Below are 18867 nucleotides of genomic sequence, written 5' to 3'. Positions count from 1 at the left end.
TATGCAAGGATCATTGCAGGTCACATGTTGACTTAGAAAGTCAAAAGTTAGCATTGCCTATTTTCTATTATATTCTTATTTATTTTGTTGAATATTTCTGAATTATATTTTAATCTGGTTTAGACAACACTGTGCAACAGGTCACGTGTTTCACAACTCTGGGCTAGATAATCTCTAAAGCCCTTCATATTCCACATTCTTAGATTTCTTTCAACTCAAAATCATAAGACATTATGTAGGGCTCAGAAAACCCATCAAGATTTGAAGGGGCAGCATTTCTTCATATTCAGTTTCCTAATCACTAATTCTAAAACCTGTAGGATTTCTTTTCATGCTTTCACCCTGGGTGGAAAAGTTAAAAAAAGAACGAAAAGCCTTAGGATGCGATGAATTCTTACTCCTGTGCTGTAAAGACCTAAATTGATTTTTTATAAATAAATAAAAAAAAAACCCAGCTTGCTTGAAAAGATACCTTTTTTTTTTCCTCCTGGCTTCTACATCCTGTGATTTCTTTCTTTTGATTCATATATAGCCATATAGCAGGGTCAGTGGTGATCATTTTTCCAAGTATTGAAGTAGAATTGGGCCCAGGGGACCCACAGGAGATATTCAATAAAAGCATGCCAAATGCAGAAGTTAAGTAGCATATGCTAATTGGATGTTTGCTGGGAAGTTTGAACTTGAGTATGCCTAGTGAGGGACAATAAATGTCTAAGTGTCACCTGGGCAGAGGGAGAGAATATAAAAGAGGGGAGATATACCACCCAAGCTTGGTAGGGTGGAGGAGCAGGTGAAAGATTGCCAAATTCTTTCGGAATTTTTTGAGGGAAATTTAAGTTCAAAGAGGGGTACAGGCAGGGGAAGCTAGGTGGTGCAGTGAGTAGAGCACCAGCCCTGGAGTGAGGAGGACCTGAGTTCAAATCCTACCTAAGACACTTGACATACTTACTAGCTGTGTGACCTTGGGGAAGTCAATTGCCCTGCCTTCCCCCCTGCAAAAAAAAACCCAACCATTGTTGGGTACAGGCACAGGAAGAGAAGATTGAGGAAAGGTTATGCAAATGAAGGAGGGTCAAGAGCAAGGTCAAGGGCAGGGTAGCAACTGTGTATGATTCTGAATGGTGTTTCATGTTAGATGGCATAGTGCCCTGGGCCTCAAGTCAGGAAGACTTGAGTTCAGAATCCAGCCTTAGACACTTTACAGCTGTGTGACTCTGGACAAGACTCAAGTTTTGTTTGCCTTTATTTTCTCATCTGTAAAGTGGAGATCATAACAGCACCTATCTCCCAAGTTTGTTGTGAGAATTCAATGACATAATATTTGTAAAGTGTTCTGTAAAGCTTAAAGCACTAAATAAATGCTAGTTGTTATGATAATTATTATTCCTTGAAAGGACCAACAGAACTGAGATTTTTCTGAATGTGCTCTGAACTTTTTTTTTGGCTAACCGTCACTATTGGTGAATGAATGCTGCATCAAATACTTGCATCATAAAGGATTTGAGTGATTCCATGCCTGCCAGGTTATGACTGAGAAAAGAAAGCAGAGTTAACACAAAGGCCCATATCTCTGCTCTTTTGTAAGCCTTGGGTACTGCGGGATGGAAGGGATGGCAGTGGCTCTTTGGGGGTAACTGATGATCTCATTCAGCTATGGAGTGATGTGTTGTGTGACACTGTTGACTGTCCCCATGGACTTGATTAGTCAGAGGGAACTTTTACGTGATATATGCCGCCGAGCATTCTCAGCCTCCTTGGTCTACATTTACAACTCCACGGCAGATGTGCTATGAAATCTGTGGTGTATCAAATGTCACTGTTCTTGCACTGAGACAACAGTAGAATTCACAATGAAGCTGATAATAGAGCTAAGAAATATGAGAAGCTGCAAGATAGAAACCAAAATATAGATATGTCATTGTTTACATGTCATAGAGCCCAAGTGTATATTAGGTACACACTTGTTGATGTAATAAATGGGGGACATCATTGTAGGAAAGACACTGGTAGGTAAAATAAAGACTACTGAAACTTGCTGATTTTTCCATTTTGGAAGAAAGTATTATTTTCCATCATTTCCAGGCAGAAATATAGGCTTGTGTAACTCACAGCTCCTTCTTTCAGTAGCTACTGCTTTCGCTTTGTCTCATTTGTGCCTAAGCTGACAAAGTTATATGGTTGGGCAGAAGTTGTGACATTCATACCCTATCTCCTGGGTTATGCACAGCTTGCCATACGGAGCATGCATACTCTATTTTATAGAGTATTAACACAGTGCCTTATGCTATATGAATACCCTGCTTGATGACATATATGCCACCTACCTTTAATAGATTTCCATACCGTGCATGCCTCACAGGATATGTGTGGTGTGCCTTATGGGATATACGCACCTTATGAGGTATGGATATTTTACCTTATATGGCATGCATGGCCTGCCTAAGGGATATGAACAGCCTTCCTTATGGGAGTCTGAGTGTGTGAACACCCTACTTTATGGGATATATTTTGTTATGAAACTTTGCCCCATGGATGTCACCAAAATTGCCAACTAAAGCTGAACAGTTTTCATCTTAAACCAGGCCCTGATTCCATTTCAGCCAAGGATCAAAGAAAGGGCAGAATGAAGATTCCTTAATCTCCTGAGTTTGGTCTGAGCAAAATGAAAAATAAACTCCCAAACCAAAAGATGGGAACAGAGAGAAACAACAAAGCCTTTTTCTACAGTTGCTTCAACTAATTATTTTAAGGTTAAATAATTTAGTAACAATTCTTTCTCCCAGAAAGAAACCTGGTCAAGGGTAACTCAGGTTGATGAAAGGCAGCACTTGTAATCTCCAATACCCTCTGGTGCGTGTCTCCAAAAGTCCCATGGCTCTACAGATGTCTTGTTGCCTACCAAAACCAAAATGAATTCTTAACCTATTCCATTCTATCATTCCCTTTGCCAAAAATAAAGTGCTTTAGGTTGACATAAGGCCACCCTCTGCTGATGGGAAACTTAGCTGGAACGCCAGACAGAAGGTTTGAAATATCTCAGAAAAAATAATTTACATGGATAAGTAATCAGTAGAATTGAACATGTCCAGATCCCACCACAGCACAAAGTGGGACACATTACACTGCTACTTGGAGGCTTTATTTGGAGTGTGTAGGTGATATTTACAGAAGAGTTTTTCTTCTCTTTGAATACCTCTGCCCCCATCCCCTGCCCCCCCATTGACTTCTAGAAGTGAAAGTATAAATAAATTTCTCATTGCTACTTTTTTCTCATTCTTTTGTTTTTTTTTTTTTGTTTTGTTCATTTCTCTCATTTTTTTTCCCTTTGGAGTTAGAAGTCCTTTTGGTTTGATGACTTGCACAGCTTTGCCTTTTTTAAAATGTTATTGGTCTGTTGTTTTAAAAAATAAAAGGTGGGCCCATCAATTGGGGAATGGCTAAACAAGTTGTGGTATATGAATGTAATGGAATACTATTGTGCTATAAGAAATGAGGAGCAGACAGACTTCATAATAACCTGGAAGGACTTATATGAACTGATGCTGGGTGAGGGGAGCAGAACCAGGAGAACATTATACATGATTACAGACACACGGTATCTGTGATTTGGCTTTTCTCAGCAATACAATGTTCTAAGACAGCTCCAAAAGACTTATGATGGAAAAAACTGTGCACATCCAGAGAAAGAATTACAGAGTCTGAATGCAGATTGAAGCAAACCATTTGCTCTCTCTCTCTCAGGGTTGTTTCTTCTTTCTCATGGTTCAGTCCATTGGTTAAAATTCTTCTTTACAACTTCACTACTGTGAAAATAAGTTTAATGTGAAGGTATATGTAGAAACTATATCAGATTACATGCTGTCTTGGGTGGGGAGGAGTGAGGAGAGAGAGGGGGAGAAAATATGGAACTCAAAAACTTGTGGAATGGAGTGTTGTAAACTAAAAATAAAAAATAAATTAAAACAAAAAAAGGTGAATTCACTTTGATGGTGAACTCCTTCTAGGAAAGCCCATTCCATTTTTGGATTACTAACTTCTAAGCAGGTTTCTCTTGACAATTTAAATTATACACAATATCTTATTTGCTCAACATTCCAGTGAGATGAGTAGTAGAAATATTACTGCCTTTCTTTTACACATAAGAGAACTGAGCCTGAGAATGAATGAATGAATGAATGGATGGATGGCTGAATGAATGGATGGATGGATGGATGAATGAATGAATGAATGAAAAAGTATTTATTAAATGCTTATCATGTGCAGTGTACTGTACTAAGCATTGGGGATATAAATTCAAAAAAGAGCCTTCAAGGATCTCACATTCTAAAAGAAAATAACTCATAAAGTGAACAATAGCCAGGAAATGGTATCTTGAAGTTAGGAAGTTACAGAAATGGAGAATGGGACAATAAAGCCATCCATTGCCACTGAGTTTCCAGAGGCCATGATAGTGTTCATTTGATTACACTTCTCAGAGCAAAAAGGGAAGGTAGTATCTGCAGGGTGGGAAATGGAAAATGGCTTGGGGTGGGATGTGGGGGTAGAATGGAAATGGAAGGAAAATGAAGACTCCTAGTCCCATAAGCACAGAGCTGAGTGGCTGAGATCTCTGGTGAACCGTCCCTATTGGTCCACTATGGAGAGGAGGGCAGTGCAGGGCAGGGCAGGGCATCAATAGCAGTTGAAGGGCATAAAAATGAAGAGTGAAATAATATGTGCAAGGCCATAAGATTTTAACTGTGACACTACCACCAACTCTAACCTGTGTACCTGTGAGAGTGAGAACAACTCTGTCTTCCAAAATAAATGCATCTTGATGCTAATCTGTCTTTTATGCAAACACTCTTTTTTGCCTCAGTTTAAAAAAAAACAATCTTAATTTTGGGCTCTGCTTCTCTTGTCCTCACCCTTTCCAAAAACAAAAAAAAAGTGAGCATTTCTTTAAGATCCTTATTGGACCCAGCCTGATTTTTTTAGGAACCTGGCCTAAATATAATGAATAATTTCATGGCAGTTCTGATCATGAATGGTTTGTTTTTCTGAAAAGGAGAATTCAGGGCCTGGCATATAGCATTTGTTGAATAACTCCTGCTGGCAGCACTAGGCATATGAGTCAGAACAATTTGAGGGAACCTGCAAACATGATGGTGATTTTTTTCCCTCATTTTTCCCCCCTTAACTTTTCCAGGGAGAGAACAGCAGCTTTTAAAATGACGTTCTTACTGGGCAGGAGCCAGAAACTAGATCATGCACATTTTACCTTAGGTCACATCTGGAGCAGAATAGTCTGACATTGTCTCATTAAATAAAGTTATCCCAAGGTTCAAACTTATCTACCACGACATTAACTTATATGGGAGAAAGAGCATGTTGAAACCCACCGATTTTTCCCAAAGCAACCCCAAAATCTTGGAGCAGTTTTTGGAATAGTTGAAGAAGAAATAAATAAGGTGTTTCATTAAGTGTGCGATTCCAGGCTGAGCGCAAGGCCATTTTTGTCTTTTGGATTTTAAAGACTCATTTAGAATGATCTCAATGTCAAGATAGGTAGTGTGGTGACTAAAAGTTTATACACACACACACACACACACACACACACACACATACACATACTATTTTCCCCCTACCTATTCCCCTTCCCTTCCAAGGATATACTGGGAATGCATTCAAAAAATGTATCTTTTTCTACAAGGATATCTTACAGTAATCATGGTCTTTTACATTTGCAGTGTCAAATTTTTTCTTAGCAAAATTCTGAGATCTTTATGATAATCTCATGAAGGAAAAAGGGGAGGGAATAAGCATTTATTGAACATCCACAATGTGGCATACAATATGCTAAATGCTTTTCAAATATCATCTCTTTTGATCTTCACAAGAATCCTATGAGGTAAGTACTATTTTTATTCCCATTTTAGAGCTGAGGAGACTGAGGCAGACAGAGGTTAAGTGACTTGCCCACTTGCCCTTAAGTGGTAAGTGTCCGAGGCTTGATTTGAATTCAGGACTTCCAGACTCTAGGCCCATTGCTCTATCTACTGTTTCACCAGCTGCACAAATTAGGTAGGTCAAAGAGAAGCACAGGATTTGAGAGATGGAAGGGATGATAGAAATTACCTGGTCCAGTCCCTTAGTCTTACAATTGAGATTACTTAGACTGAAAGAGGGAAGGGATGTGCCCAAGCTCTCAGAATTTGAGTCCAAAAGCAAATGGGACCAGTGCCCCAATCTTTTCATTTCCTGTCTAGTACCTTTCCACCCTGCCATTTATCACCCACATAGTTGTCCCCATCAGCTAGATAGGTCAAGTATCAATATGTCACATTAATATGCCAAGGATCCAGGATTTATCAGGTATGATAGCTCCCGCTACACACTTAGAAGCCTTCACAACCATCTGTCAAGTCCACAAGCATTTCTTCAGTGTTTGCCATGTGCCAGGCATGGAGTGAGTTTTAGTGAGTGGTCTGAAGATCAGAGTGATTCAAAAATTTGACCATAGTCACACAGCTACTAAGTATGACAGGTAAAATTTGAACACAGGTCTTCAATATATTTATAGATGAGGTATACAGGGAATTAATGGCAAAGTGTAGGCTAAGGCACAGCTTTAAACTTCTCTGAGGCCCTAATTAACAAGATTCAAGTAGTTTTGCCCCTCACTCTGTAATGTAGAAGTACATATATAGAATGATTTTACATATATACATACACACACATATATACACGGTGTTCCTAAAGTCTGGACACATAGGAAATCTCATTAACCGTTTCACCGAAGACTGTATGTTGTTCAGTGACTTCTTTTTCTGGGGTATGCTGAAGGAGAAGGTGTTCTCAATGAAAACCACAGATGCAACACACTTGACTGAATGTATAAAGAGTGAATGTGCTAAAGTTGACGGCAATGTGGAGTTATTGCATCGAGTTCATGTGAATCTTGCAAAGTGCATCAACCTTTGCATCACAAATGGTGGAAATAATATTGAAGATGTTATTTGTTAATATTCCAACTAAATAAAATGTTGTTGAAAATTCCATTCATTTCATTTCTTGAAAATATGCATTTTTGCCTATGTGTCCAGACTTTAGGAACACAGTGTGTGTGTGTGTGTGTGTGTGTGTGTGTGTGTGTGTGTGTCTAATGGCATCCATATCTATGGTATAGAGGTGGGAAGAAAAAAAAGAAAAAAGAAATTTACATAACTATTACACATTTAAAAAAAATAGCAAGTTGTACATAATAGATTTACAGTTTCATATGCAATCATCTTCTTTTATTATACTACATTATGGCAATGTTTGTTTTATTCCATAAATAAAAAACTAAAATAAAAAATAAATAAACTTTTTAATATTATAATTAAAAATGCTTTTTATCATTCAATAAACATTTATTAAATGCCTACTATGTTCCAGGCACTATGTTAAGTTCTAGGGATACAAAAAGAGGGAAAAGACAGTCAATGCTCTCGAAGAGCTTACCATCTAATGCGGGAGACAACAGGAAAACAAAAATATGCTAAGCAAGCTATATATGGGATAAATAAGAAATAATTAAAAGAGGGATGGTCTTGGAATTAAGAAGGGTTGGAGAAAGCTTCCTGTAGAATGAAGAATTTTAGTTGGGACTTAAAGGAAGCTATGGAGGTCAGGAGTCAGAGCAGAGGAAGGAGAGTGTTCCAGGCATGGCAGCCAGCCAGAGAAAATGCCTGGAGTTGAGACGTGGCATTTCTTGTTCAGGGACATCCAGGAGGCCAGTATATCTGGATTGAAGAGCATGTGTTGGGAGTGTTGGGAAATAATATGTAAGAAGACTTGGAAAGGTAGGAGGAGGCTAGATCCAAAGGGGCTTTAAATGCTAGGCACAGTATTTTGTATATATTCCTGGAGGCAATAGGAAAACATGGGAGTTTATTGAATAGGGGGTGAAATGATTGGATTGACACTTTATGAAAATCTCTTTAGTGCCTAAATGGAGTATGGATTAGAATGGGGAGAGACTTAAGATAGGCAGACCCACCAGCAGGCTATTAAAATAATTAAGACATAAGGTGATGAAGGCCTGCACTAGAGTGGTGGCAGTGTCAGAGGACAGAAGGGGGCATATTTGAGAGATGTTGCAAAATTGATAGGACTCGACAACAGCTTGGATTTTGGGGGTGTGGAGGGGTGTGTGTGAGAGATGGTAGAAATCCAGGATGATTCCTAGTTTGTGAGCCTGAGGAATGGGGGTGGGGTGGGGGTGTGGGGGGGGGATGGTGTTGCCCTTTACAGAATTAGGGAAGGTATGTGTGTGTGTGTGGCTGGGATTAGGACATCTTAAGTTTAAGATGTCTACTGGACATGCAGTTTGTGGTATCTGAAAAGCAGTTGGGGATGTGAGATTGGAGATCGCTAAAGAGATTGGTACTGGAAAGACATATTTGAGAATCATCAGCATAGAGATGGTAATTAAATCCATGGGAGCTGATGAGATCATCAAGTGTAGTACAGAGGGAGAAGAGAAGATGAGTCAGACTGGAACCTGAAGGACACCTATGGTTAGAATATGGGATCTGTAGGAGGATCCAGCAGGGGAGACAGACAAAGGTGGTCAGATAGGTAAGAGGAAAACCAGAAAGAGTGATGTCCCTCAAACATAGGTACTCTAGAAGAGAATATAAAGGAGGAGAGAGTAATCAATAGTGTCAAAGGCTGCAGAGAAATCAAGGAGAATGGAGATTGAGAAAAGGCCATTGGATTTGGCAACTAAGAAAACATTAGTACATTTGGAGAGAGCAGTTTGAGTGGAATGCTAAGGTTGGAAGCCAGATTGGAAGGGGTTTTAAAGACAGCAAGAGGAGAGAAAGCGGAAGCAGCTGTTGCAGATGGCCTTTTTGAGGAGCTTAGCTACAAAGTGCAGAAAAGCTATAGGAAGATAGCAGGGGTGGAAGGATCAAATGAGGGTTTTTTTTTCCAGAGAGAAGACATGGTTGTGTTTGTAGGCAGTAGGAAATGAACCAAAAGAGAGAGAGTGATTAAAAATAAGTGAAAGAGTGGAGATGACAAGTAAATCAATCTGTTGAAGGAGAAAGGATGAAACTGGATCATTTGAACAATAGAGGGATTTGCCTTGGTAAAGACAATGGCCACTTTATCATGTGAGATAGGGGTGAAGGAGGAGACAGTGGCAGAAAGCACCTGAGAGACAGGAGATGAAGAAGAGGAAAAAAGAAGGAGTTCATGACAAATGTCCTCAATTTTTTGTGTAATGTATAAGGCAAAGTTCCCAGATGAGAGAGTGGTGGGAGAGGGAGCCATGGGAGGAGGGCTGAGTTGCTGTGGAGAGTGTTAGGGATTTGATAAAGGAGATAGAGGAGGATTGCTTAGTAGAAATGAGGGCTCAGTTGAGTTCATGTAACAAGTTTGTAGTGGACTCATACAAAATGATTGTGTAATTTTTCCCACTTTTGGTCATCAGCAATTCAATTTAATAGGCATTTAATAACACCTACTATGTACCAGGTGCTGTGGAAAGCAGGTGTGGAGGTACAAATGCAATGACTGGTGGTAGTGATCCAATGCTAAGGCTCCTTGTAGTCCTTGTACTCCTTGTAGTCAGTGATATAAGAGGTTTAGAGATTCAGGAGAAGAAGACAGTGTAGAGTTGAATTAGTTCATCAAGGAGTCAAAAGGAAACAGTGGCTAGTTCAGGGGACATGGCATGGGAGACATTTGAATGGTCAAGGTCTGTAAAATATTCATGGCTCTATTATTTTTACAAGTTATTTTAAATATATAATTTGCACTTAATAATAATAGTAGTATATTTATATAGGATTTTAAGGTTTGCAAAGTCCCTTCTTTCCCATAAACCACCTAGTTTCCCTGTGAGGTAGGTTGTTGTAAGTAAGGTGGATTTTAGTGTAAGTAAGGTGGATTTTAGTGTGTGTAAAGTGGAGTTTTTGTTATTGTCTCTTAGAGTTCAGTTTTCCAGGATCTATGGCCATAACAACCTCAGTTTCCCAGGATCCGTGGCCATAACAATCTCTGTTTCCCAGGTATTAGACGTGAGTTCTCAGGTTTATGGCTCTCTACCATGCTTGCGCAGCATTATATAAGGATAAACAATATAAACATGTGTGCTGAAATTGTAAACATCCTCTGAGACTGTGCAGTGAGATATAGGAATGAGGTGGAGTAAACTTGTGAGCCTATGGCTGGCAATATGCCTCCTTTGTCTGATGCCCTATAAAGCAGGCGGTCAATGGTCAGTGAGTTGGGGAACCTTTATGGTTGGATGCAAAAGTTGGAATGCTGTGTTCCTTGATCAGCCTCCATCAAGGCTTGGGAGGGGGGTATCTGTGTTTGCCCCAACTGGCCCCCATTGAGGCTTGAGCAGATTTAGGGGATGCAAAAGTTGTGTCTGTCTCATCTGGCCCCATTGAGATGTAGGGGCAGTTGCCACTCCTTCTCGCCAACCCCTGTGAGAAAGGTGATTAGGGAAGCTGTAGGAGTTTGTTGTGCTTCTGTTATCAGCAATACTGTGTTAGAGAAGATTGGACTAGGAAAAAAGCTTATTATTAACCCCATTGAGGGTTGTCTTTCCTGTCTGACCAGATCAAGAGTGAATCTGTTGGGGGGAGCTAAGTGGTGCAGTGAATAGAGCACTGACCCTAGAGTCAGGAGGACTTAAGTTCAAATCTGGCCTCAGACACTTGACACATTTACTAGCTGTGTGACCTTGGGCAAGCCACTTAGCCCCAATTGCCCTGCCTTTCCCCCTCCTCAAAAAAGAGTAAACCTGTTAGAGGCTGGAGTCTGATGCCTCCAGTGCCTCCTGTATGTTATCTAACAGTTGTTCAAGGGTATTATCTCTTTGAGGAGGAGACTATCGTCCAAAGAGAGCAATTTGCCCATAGTCACAGTCCTACTCATGTTGCAGAATGCAAAAGTCTCCCCAAGGATCATGTACACATCCTGGTCTCCCCTTCCCTTCCTTACACTGAGCTGAATAAAGGATCTTAAGGGATGGAGTGGGGAGGCAGGAACAGAAGAGGAAAGCATCAGGCTGTTTTTTTTTTCATTTCTAATCCAGGGAAGCCTCCATTAAAAAAAAAGAAAAAAAAAAGGGAAAATTCTCAATTTGCCAGGTAATTTTATTTCTATCAATTCTTATGGACCTCTAAATACATGGTCATTGGGTTTATTGGAAAACTTGGCAATGCTATTGATACCAACTTCAATGTTCTATGCAGTACACTTCTCTATCTCCCCTTACAATGCTTTCCTTCCTTCCTTCCTTCCATCTCAATTTTTTTTCCTGTTGCCTCGTATATGTAATTATTAACATGCATGGGAGTGGAAGCTAGGTAGTTCAATGGATAGTGTGGGCCCTGAAGTTAGGGAAAGCTGAGCTCAAGTATTCCCTGAGGCACATACTATTAGTTGTATGGTAATGGATGTCACTTCTCTCAGTTTGAGTTTCCTCTTCTGTACAATGAAGGGACTCCTCAACCACTCAGTCCCTTTCTAGCTCAAACTCTCTGGTGGTCTAATGTTTTGCCAAGCAGATGCACCCATTAGGAACAGTCCTAAGATTATCCCTTCATTTCTTTGGGCCACTGAGCAGTCATCGAAGCCCCAACCTCAGCTAAATCCCCAGTGCTGGAAGGATGTGCATGAATCTGATGCTGAGGCATTTCAATGGCACCATCCTATTAGTCAGCTTTTGTAGTATCTCAGAAAGCCTGGAAGCATTCAGCATCTCCATTTAGAATGCAAAAAAAAAAGGTGTTATAAGAATTTTGAGGAATAATTGTCGAGCTTGAGTAAAAATTAAAGAATGAGGCTTTCTGAAGCTGGCCTAGTGGAGGCTGTGTTTCAGTCAGCTTGATGGTACCTGGGGAGCACAGAGTGACATTGTCCACTGGACCTGGGGACTACAAATCTGAGCCTGCTGTTTTTGCTCTCTAGTTAATGGTCCAGAAAAGGCTGCACAGTTTAATCTTTGTATGGGAAGTGGTCACCAGCTTAGCTGCGGGGGGAAAGGCAGTAGTGGCAGCAGGAGCTAGTGCCTTGGCAGTGATCTACTATGTATGTGTGGGGATGGGATTCCTAGCTGGAAGCTAGCAGAAAAAAAAGAAGGGCATCTTTACTTTAAAGTAAAGGAAGAAAAAGAAAGGAAGAAAAGAAAGCATGCCTTAGTGAAATGCTGATGAGAAACTCCAGTTACAGAGAGGCAGCCTGCCAGGCTAGGTTATTGCCATTGGTAGAGAACTTTGGGAGATGTAGGAGAGGATTCTACATGGGAATTGTGGGCACTTGGACTGTGTGGACTCTAAAATGTCTCTTTTTGACTCTGAGGTTCAATCAAGCCACCTATGTCCTTTATACTAAGCTGACACCATGATAAAGACTGTGCGGCTCAAAAGTCACCTTCAGTCAGTGAGTCACTGCACCTCTCATCACCTTTTTGTCCAGCCCTTCCCTCTGACATGCGTTTCCTTCCCTCCTTTACCCTCTTCTCTCCATCTACTTCAAATCTCCCAATTCTTCTTCCTCCGCAATTCCAGTTCCCTGCCTTTCCCTCTTTCCTCTGTTCCCTTGACCCTCTCTAATATCATTCTATCTTCCTCCACTCTTTAACCTTTTCAAATCATCTCCCTATCTCCTTTCTTTCTCTTCCTCAACTATGCTTATTCCTCTTTTTTTACTTTCTTCCATTTTTCTTCCCACTTTCCTTTCCTTATCTTTCATTCTCCCCCTTTGTCTTCCATGCCCTCCTTTCTATCTCCTCTTTTCACCCCTTCTCCTCTCCTTTCTCTCTGCCCTCCCTTCTTTCTGTCTCTCTCTTCTACTTCCTGTCCCTTTCTTCCTCTCCCCCTCACACTTTCCCTGCCCCCCCCCCTTTGCTCCTTCTCCTGTCACTACAACACTTGAAAATACCAAAGGAATTGGTGAAAATCAGGTGGCCAGGCTTCCTCTTTGCAGCCAGGGACTAAGATCTCTATGAAACGCCCCCAGCCAATGGATTGCTAAAACTAAAATCTTCAATTTGGATCCCCTGCTTGTTATAAATTCCCATTTACAGGAGCCCACCTGTAGTGTTTTCATCTACACTGGGCTTGTCTTTCCTCTGTTAGATTGAGACATTCACTGTGGTTGCAGAACCAGCTCTGCGCACACACATACACACACACACACACACACACACACACACACACAGACACGTGCACGCACACATATTCTATAGATAATGCTTAGCACAAGAGGGCCCTATGTGTAACAGTAATAAGTGTCTAAGACTCCTTTGTATTTCTTTGTAGTTCTGACCCCAATGACCTCCCTGCTCTTCCTTTTCTCTCATGGGGTGAATGTCTCATGGAGAATATAACTCACTCTAATAGAAATCACCCCAGCAGATCAAGAGAAGAGTTTTCTGTGTCCATTACTTAACTTGTATCTTTCTCTAAGTGTCTTATTTCAGGGCTAACTTAAATGGAAACCAGTTTGTGCCTTAGTATTTCTTCTCCACTTAATAGAATAGACCTTCGTCAGATTGTCATTTTCTGGTTATTTCAGTTTTCTCAACTGTAAAATGAGGGAATAGGGCTAGGTGTTCTATAATTTCCTGCCCAATGCTAACATTCTGTGTTCTAAGATCCCTTCTAACTATACAATCCTTGATTTTGTATTCTAATATTCTCTGTGCTAAGACCCATTCCGCTTCTGATTTTTGGTGTTATATGTTTGAAGATTCTGTGTTTAAAGTGCTTTTCATCTTTGACAGTCTCTGTCCAGAGTTCTAAAATTCTTCCCTGTGCTCTGACATTCTGTGTTCTGTGTTGACTTCCAGTTTTAGCATTGTATGATTTTATAATTCTTAGTCATTCAAATTTATAATGAGCTCAATTTAAGTAATAAATAAATCTAGTGCAATGACAAACTTTCCTTCTTAGTTTGCTTCCTCATAGGAAAGAATATATTTAACTGTGTGTTTAATTGTTACTATTCATCAGTTGTGAAGGAGATTCAGAAAAAAAGGCAGAACAAAGGTACATAAATAGTCATGCTATTGAAAAAATGTCACAGTGTCAAGAGTACCAAGTAATGTCTGTGGTGTGGATTAATGTTTTAAGAACTACTCCCTCAGTGAGTAAGAGACCTCAGCATCCCTGCTAAAGGCCACCTCCCAAGAACTCATGGACAACAAAGGATCTTTTATTTGAGTTGTGTAGGAGTTAAATTATTCCCTACTCCTCTTGTACCCCACCCAAAGGAACCTAGGTATTATGGAGTATTCTTGGAATATAAATACAAATCACAACTATCACAATAATACTAATTACAATGAAATGTATAAACCTATACAGCTTTGTAAGGAGGCTGAAGAAAGGGAGCAGCCTACGAAAACACACTTCAAAAAGCTATTACATCTAAATTGACTATATTCAACTGCCTTAAAAATTCTCAAAAAAAAAACCCCTCAATCAGTAGAATCCTTCAACATATAGAACTAGAGGTTTGGGATTCACTAGAATCATCCTTAAATACAGGCTGACTCTATATCTGCAGATTACTTAGATAATTGAGGTCAAACAATACTTGTTGGCCACAATTATCCCAGGTACTTTAGGAAAGGAACTCTATTTTATTTTGTTTGCTTTTAATTTTAACAATTATATGATATCATACCCATGTGTATTATTGGTCTGAACTATACAGACAATTTTAGTAACAATAACATCTCACATTTATACAGGGCATCATGCTTTGCAAAGAGCTTTAACTACAATATCTTATTTGGTCCTTATAACAACTCTATGAAGTAGGGTCATATTATTCCCTTTATTTTACAAAAGAGCAAACAGATTCAGAGAGACTAAATGCCTTGCTCAGGTTTAGAGAAGTGGGACTGGATTCTAGTTCTTTCTGACTCTGAGTTGAGCCCTGCGTTCACTGTACTGTGCTGTCCTTTGAAATCAACTAATCGATAAACAAGTTGTGGTATATGATTGTGAGAGAATACTAGTGTGCTGTAAGAAATGATGAGCTGGTTGAGTTTAGAAAGACATGGGAAGACACAGAATTAGTTCCTTAAGAAAAATGATTTGAAATATATCTGAAAAGGCAGGCTGGAGATGAAATATGAAGAAGCTTAAATGCCAAATTGAGGAGTTTGCATTTTTTCCTAGAAATAATAGGGAGCAACAGAAGTTTCTTAAGCAAGGGCATGGGATAGTGTGAGCAGCTAGGTGTCACACTGAGTAGAGCACCAGGCCTGTAGTCAGGAGGACTCATCATTGTGAGTTCAAATCTGGCCTTACTAGCTGTGTGACCCTGGGCAAGTTATTTAACCCCTGTTTGTCTCAGTTCCTCATCTATAAAATGAGCTGGAGAAGGGAATGGCAAATCACCCCAGTACCTTTGCCAGGAAAACCCCCAATAGGGTGACAGAGAGTTGGATATGACTGAAATGACTCAGCAACAACAATGGGATAGTAAGACATGCTTTGATAAAATATTTTGGCAACTTCATGAAGTATAAATTGGAGAGGGGAAAGATTACATGAATGTAGTTCCCTCATACCTATCAGATTTGCAAAGATGACACAAAAGAAAAATGAGAAATTCTGGAGGAACTGTGGGGAAACAGGCATGTTGATGTGAATGGGTACAATCATTCCAGAAAGCCATTTGAAAGTAAACACTACAAAATTATTTTAAAAAATTGCACCTTTTGACCCAGCTGTATCATTGGTGGTCCTGCAACCAAAAGAGGTTAAAGAAAGAGCAAAAAGTATTAATGTATCAAAATATTTATGGCAGGAATTTTTTTGGTGATGAAAAACAGGAAATCACGGTCATCAATTGAAGAATGGCTGACCAAATAAATGAACAATTTATACTATAATAGTGATATTTTTAAAATGAACAATTTTGAGGACTTTTTAAAAAATTCATGAAGAATGAAATGAGTTGGTCCAAAAGAACAATTTATACAGTGACATCATTGTAAAAACAAATAATTTTTTTAAGTTGTAAGAACCATGATCAATAAAATGAACATTCGTGATCCAGAACGCCAATGATGAAACATGGTATCCATTAGAGAGATACGTGATGCAGAATGAGATGTGTATATTTTTGAGACCAGTCATAGGGTGAATTTGTTGTGCTTGACTGTCAATATTTGTTATAATAGATATACTTCCTTTTCTTTTTTTTTCTAGAGTGGTAAGGATATACTACACACGTGAAATGTTGCATGTACTTTTGGAAGAAATTACTGTATTATTAGTTTTATTAAACTGTTTTACTTTGTTATAAAAGGACTTTTATGTAGTGGGAATAATCTGTGTTTATAATGTAAAAAATAGAATATATCAATATAACTTTTTAAAACAATGATTAACCATAAAAAGGAGTCCAAATGAAAATTCCATTTGCACTATCTCCAATGAGTTAAGTGATCACCTGTTAATCTAGCCTTTATTTAAATACTTGCACATATGAGAGAACTCACTACTTAAGGACCCAATCCATTCTACATCCCTGTAACCGCATTCCCATTTAATCTCCCTTGTGTGTGAGAAGGAGGAGGACGAGGAGGAGGAGCACAACACACAAAATGACAGAGTGAATTTTCTAGCCAAAGACAAGTTAGAAGGTCATCAGGAAAGATCTGTAACACCTGGGTGGGATTGGAGCACAGTCCAGCACTGGCCACTCTAGGGCAGACTGGGCCCCAGCAAACCAAGAGCAGGCCTTGGGAGCCATTGAATCAGCAGCAGCAGCTGTTTCGGGAGCTCTCAGTCCATATATGGAAAGAGGGTCTAACAACTGATCAGAAGGAGATGACAGGGATGTCTTTCCTGGCACTGTGGGGCAGGACTCTGTTGCTTTGCCCATACTCAGATTCTGGTTGCAGTTCTAGGTGTCAGTCACGGGGTCAGAAGGAGCACTAGCACAACAGAGCTTGCAGCCACAATCTAGCAGAGCACTGTCATCACAATTCCAGGGCAGAAAAGAGTGCTTGTGGTCACTCACAGTTATTTAACCCTGTTTGTCTCAGTTCCTCATCTATAAAAGAAGACCAGAGAAGAGTCCAGGAGAGGAGTAAATACACCTTTTCTTAGATCATACTTCCCTGGCAGAACTGAAAATATACAGGTCCCTAAAAATGTCTCCGAAAACAGCTTCATAAAAACCCTGAAGCTTGGGACAGTGAGCTCTCTACCCTGGAAGCAGAGCCCTACTTTAACAAAGAGAAGAAATAGGTTGGGAAAATGAGCAAAAACAGAAAAAAATCTGACCGTAGAAAGTTACTATGGTGACAAGGGAGATCAAGACACACACTCAGAAAAATATAATGAACTCAAAGCTTCTGCATCCAAACCTTCCAACAAAAATATGATTTGGTCTCAGGTCCATGGAAGAGCTCAAAAAGGATTTTGAAAGTCAAGTAGAAGTAGAAGAACAATTGGGAAGAGAAATGAGAGTGATGCAAGAAAATGATAAAAAATGAGTCAAAACTTGGTAAAGGAGATACACGCACAAAAAATACTGAAGAAGATAGTACCTTAAAAAATAGGCCGAATGGTAAAAGAGGTACAAAAAAGCCAGTGAGGAGAAGAATGCCTTAAAAATCAAAATTGGCCAAATGGAAAAAAGATGAACAAAAAATTCACTAAAGAAAAAAACTCCTTGTGACACATCCAGCATTGAAAGGAGTAGGTGGTGTGAGTGGCAGAGCGAAGGCTATGTCCCACAGACTGTGGCACCATGAAAATGTTTGATGGGAATATCAACTTTGATGTTCTCTTAAAATTTTCCCACATCACACCTTCTACACAGCAGCACATGATGAGCATGATGCTGTTTTCCTCCCTTGGGAACCTGTTCTTTGGATGAAGGTCTATGCCAGTTTTGCCCTCTGCATGTTCGTGGCAGCCACAGGGGCCTATGTCCATGTGGTCATCCATTTCATCCAGGCTGGCTTGCTTTCAGCCTTGGGTTCTTTGGGATTGATGATATGGCTGATGGTAACACTACACAGTCATGAAACTGGGCAGAAGAGACTGGGACTTCTGACTGGATTTACTTTCCTTACAGGAGTTGGTTTGGGCCCTGCCCTGGACTTATGCATTGCCATCAACCCCAGCTTTATTCCCACCTCCTTCCTTGGCAGAGCAATGATTTTCAGCTGCTTCACCTTGAGTGCACTCTATGCTAGGCATCGCAGCTACCTATTCCTAGGAGGTATCTTGATGTCAGCCATGAGCCTGATGCTGTTTTCCTTCCTTGGGAACCTGTTCTTTGGATCTTTTTGGCTTTTCCAGGCAAATCTGTATGTGAGATTGGTGGTCATGTGTGGCTTTGTCCTTTTTGATACTCAACTCATAATTGAAAAGGCTGAGAATGGAGATAAGGATTACATCTGGCACTGTGTTGACCTTTTCCTGGATTTTGTCACCCTCTTCCGGAAACTCTTGATGATTCTAACAATGAATGAAAAGGACAAGAAGAAAGAGAAGAAGTAAGACAACTGTTCAGCCTTTCCCTCTTTGGCTCTCTTCCTTCATCCTCTCATTCCTCTTTGCACACATTACAGGTGGCTTGTTCTGTGATAATGAAAATTATCAGAAAAGCTTTTATAAAAAAAAGAAGAAAAAACTCCTAAAAAGTAGAATCGGCCAAATGTAAAAGGAAGTATAAAAGCTCACTGAAGAAAAGTAATTCCTTAGAAATTAGAACTGAGCAAATGGAAGCTAACGGATTTATGAGAAATCAAGAAATAATAAAACAAAACCAAAAGAATGAAAAAAAATAGAAGACAACATGAAATATCTCATTGGAAAAACAACTGATCTGGAAAGTAGA

At 39.8% G+C, this 18867-nt stretch overlaps 1 protein-coding gene across 1 annotated transcript in view; it reads left to right on the top strand.

Moving 5' to 3' along the window:
• Positions 1-18550, top strand: part of LOC118842621 (bax inhibitor 1-like) — a 31083-nt gene extending 12533 nt beyond the window's left edge. The window contains exon 3 of the mRNA XM_036750042.1: positions 17842-18550. Coding sequence (XP_036605937.1) covers positions 17842-18527 — 686 coding nt within the window. The 3' untranslated portion in view covers positions 18528-18550. The remainder of the gene's footprint in view (positions 1-17841) is intronic.
• The last annotated feature ends 317 nt before the right edge of the window (positions 18551-18867 follow it).

Source organism: Trichosurus vulpecula, chromosome 3 (assembly GCF_011100635.1).
Source record: "Trichosurus vulpecula isolate mTriVul1 chromosome 3, mTriVul1.pri, whole genome shotgun sequence".
Classification (NCBI taxonomy): domain Eukaryota; kingdom Metazoa; phylum Chordata; class Mammalia; order Diprotodontia; family Phalangeridae; genus Trichosurus; species Trichosurus vulpecula.
This window is presented reverse-complemented; position numbering and strand designations above follow the sequence as displayed.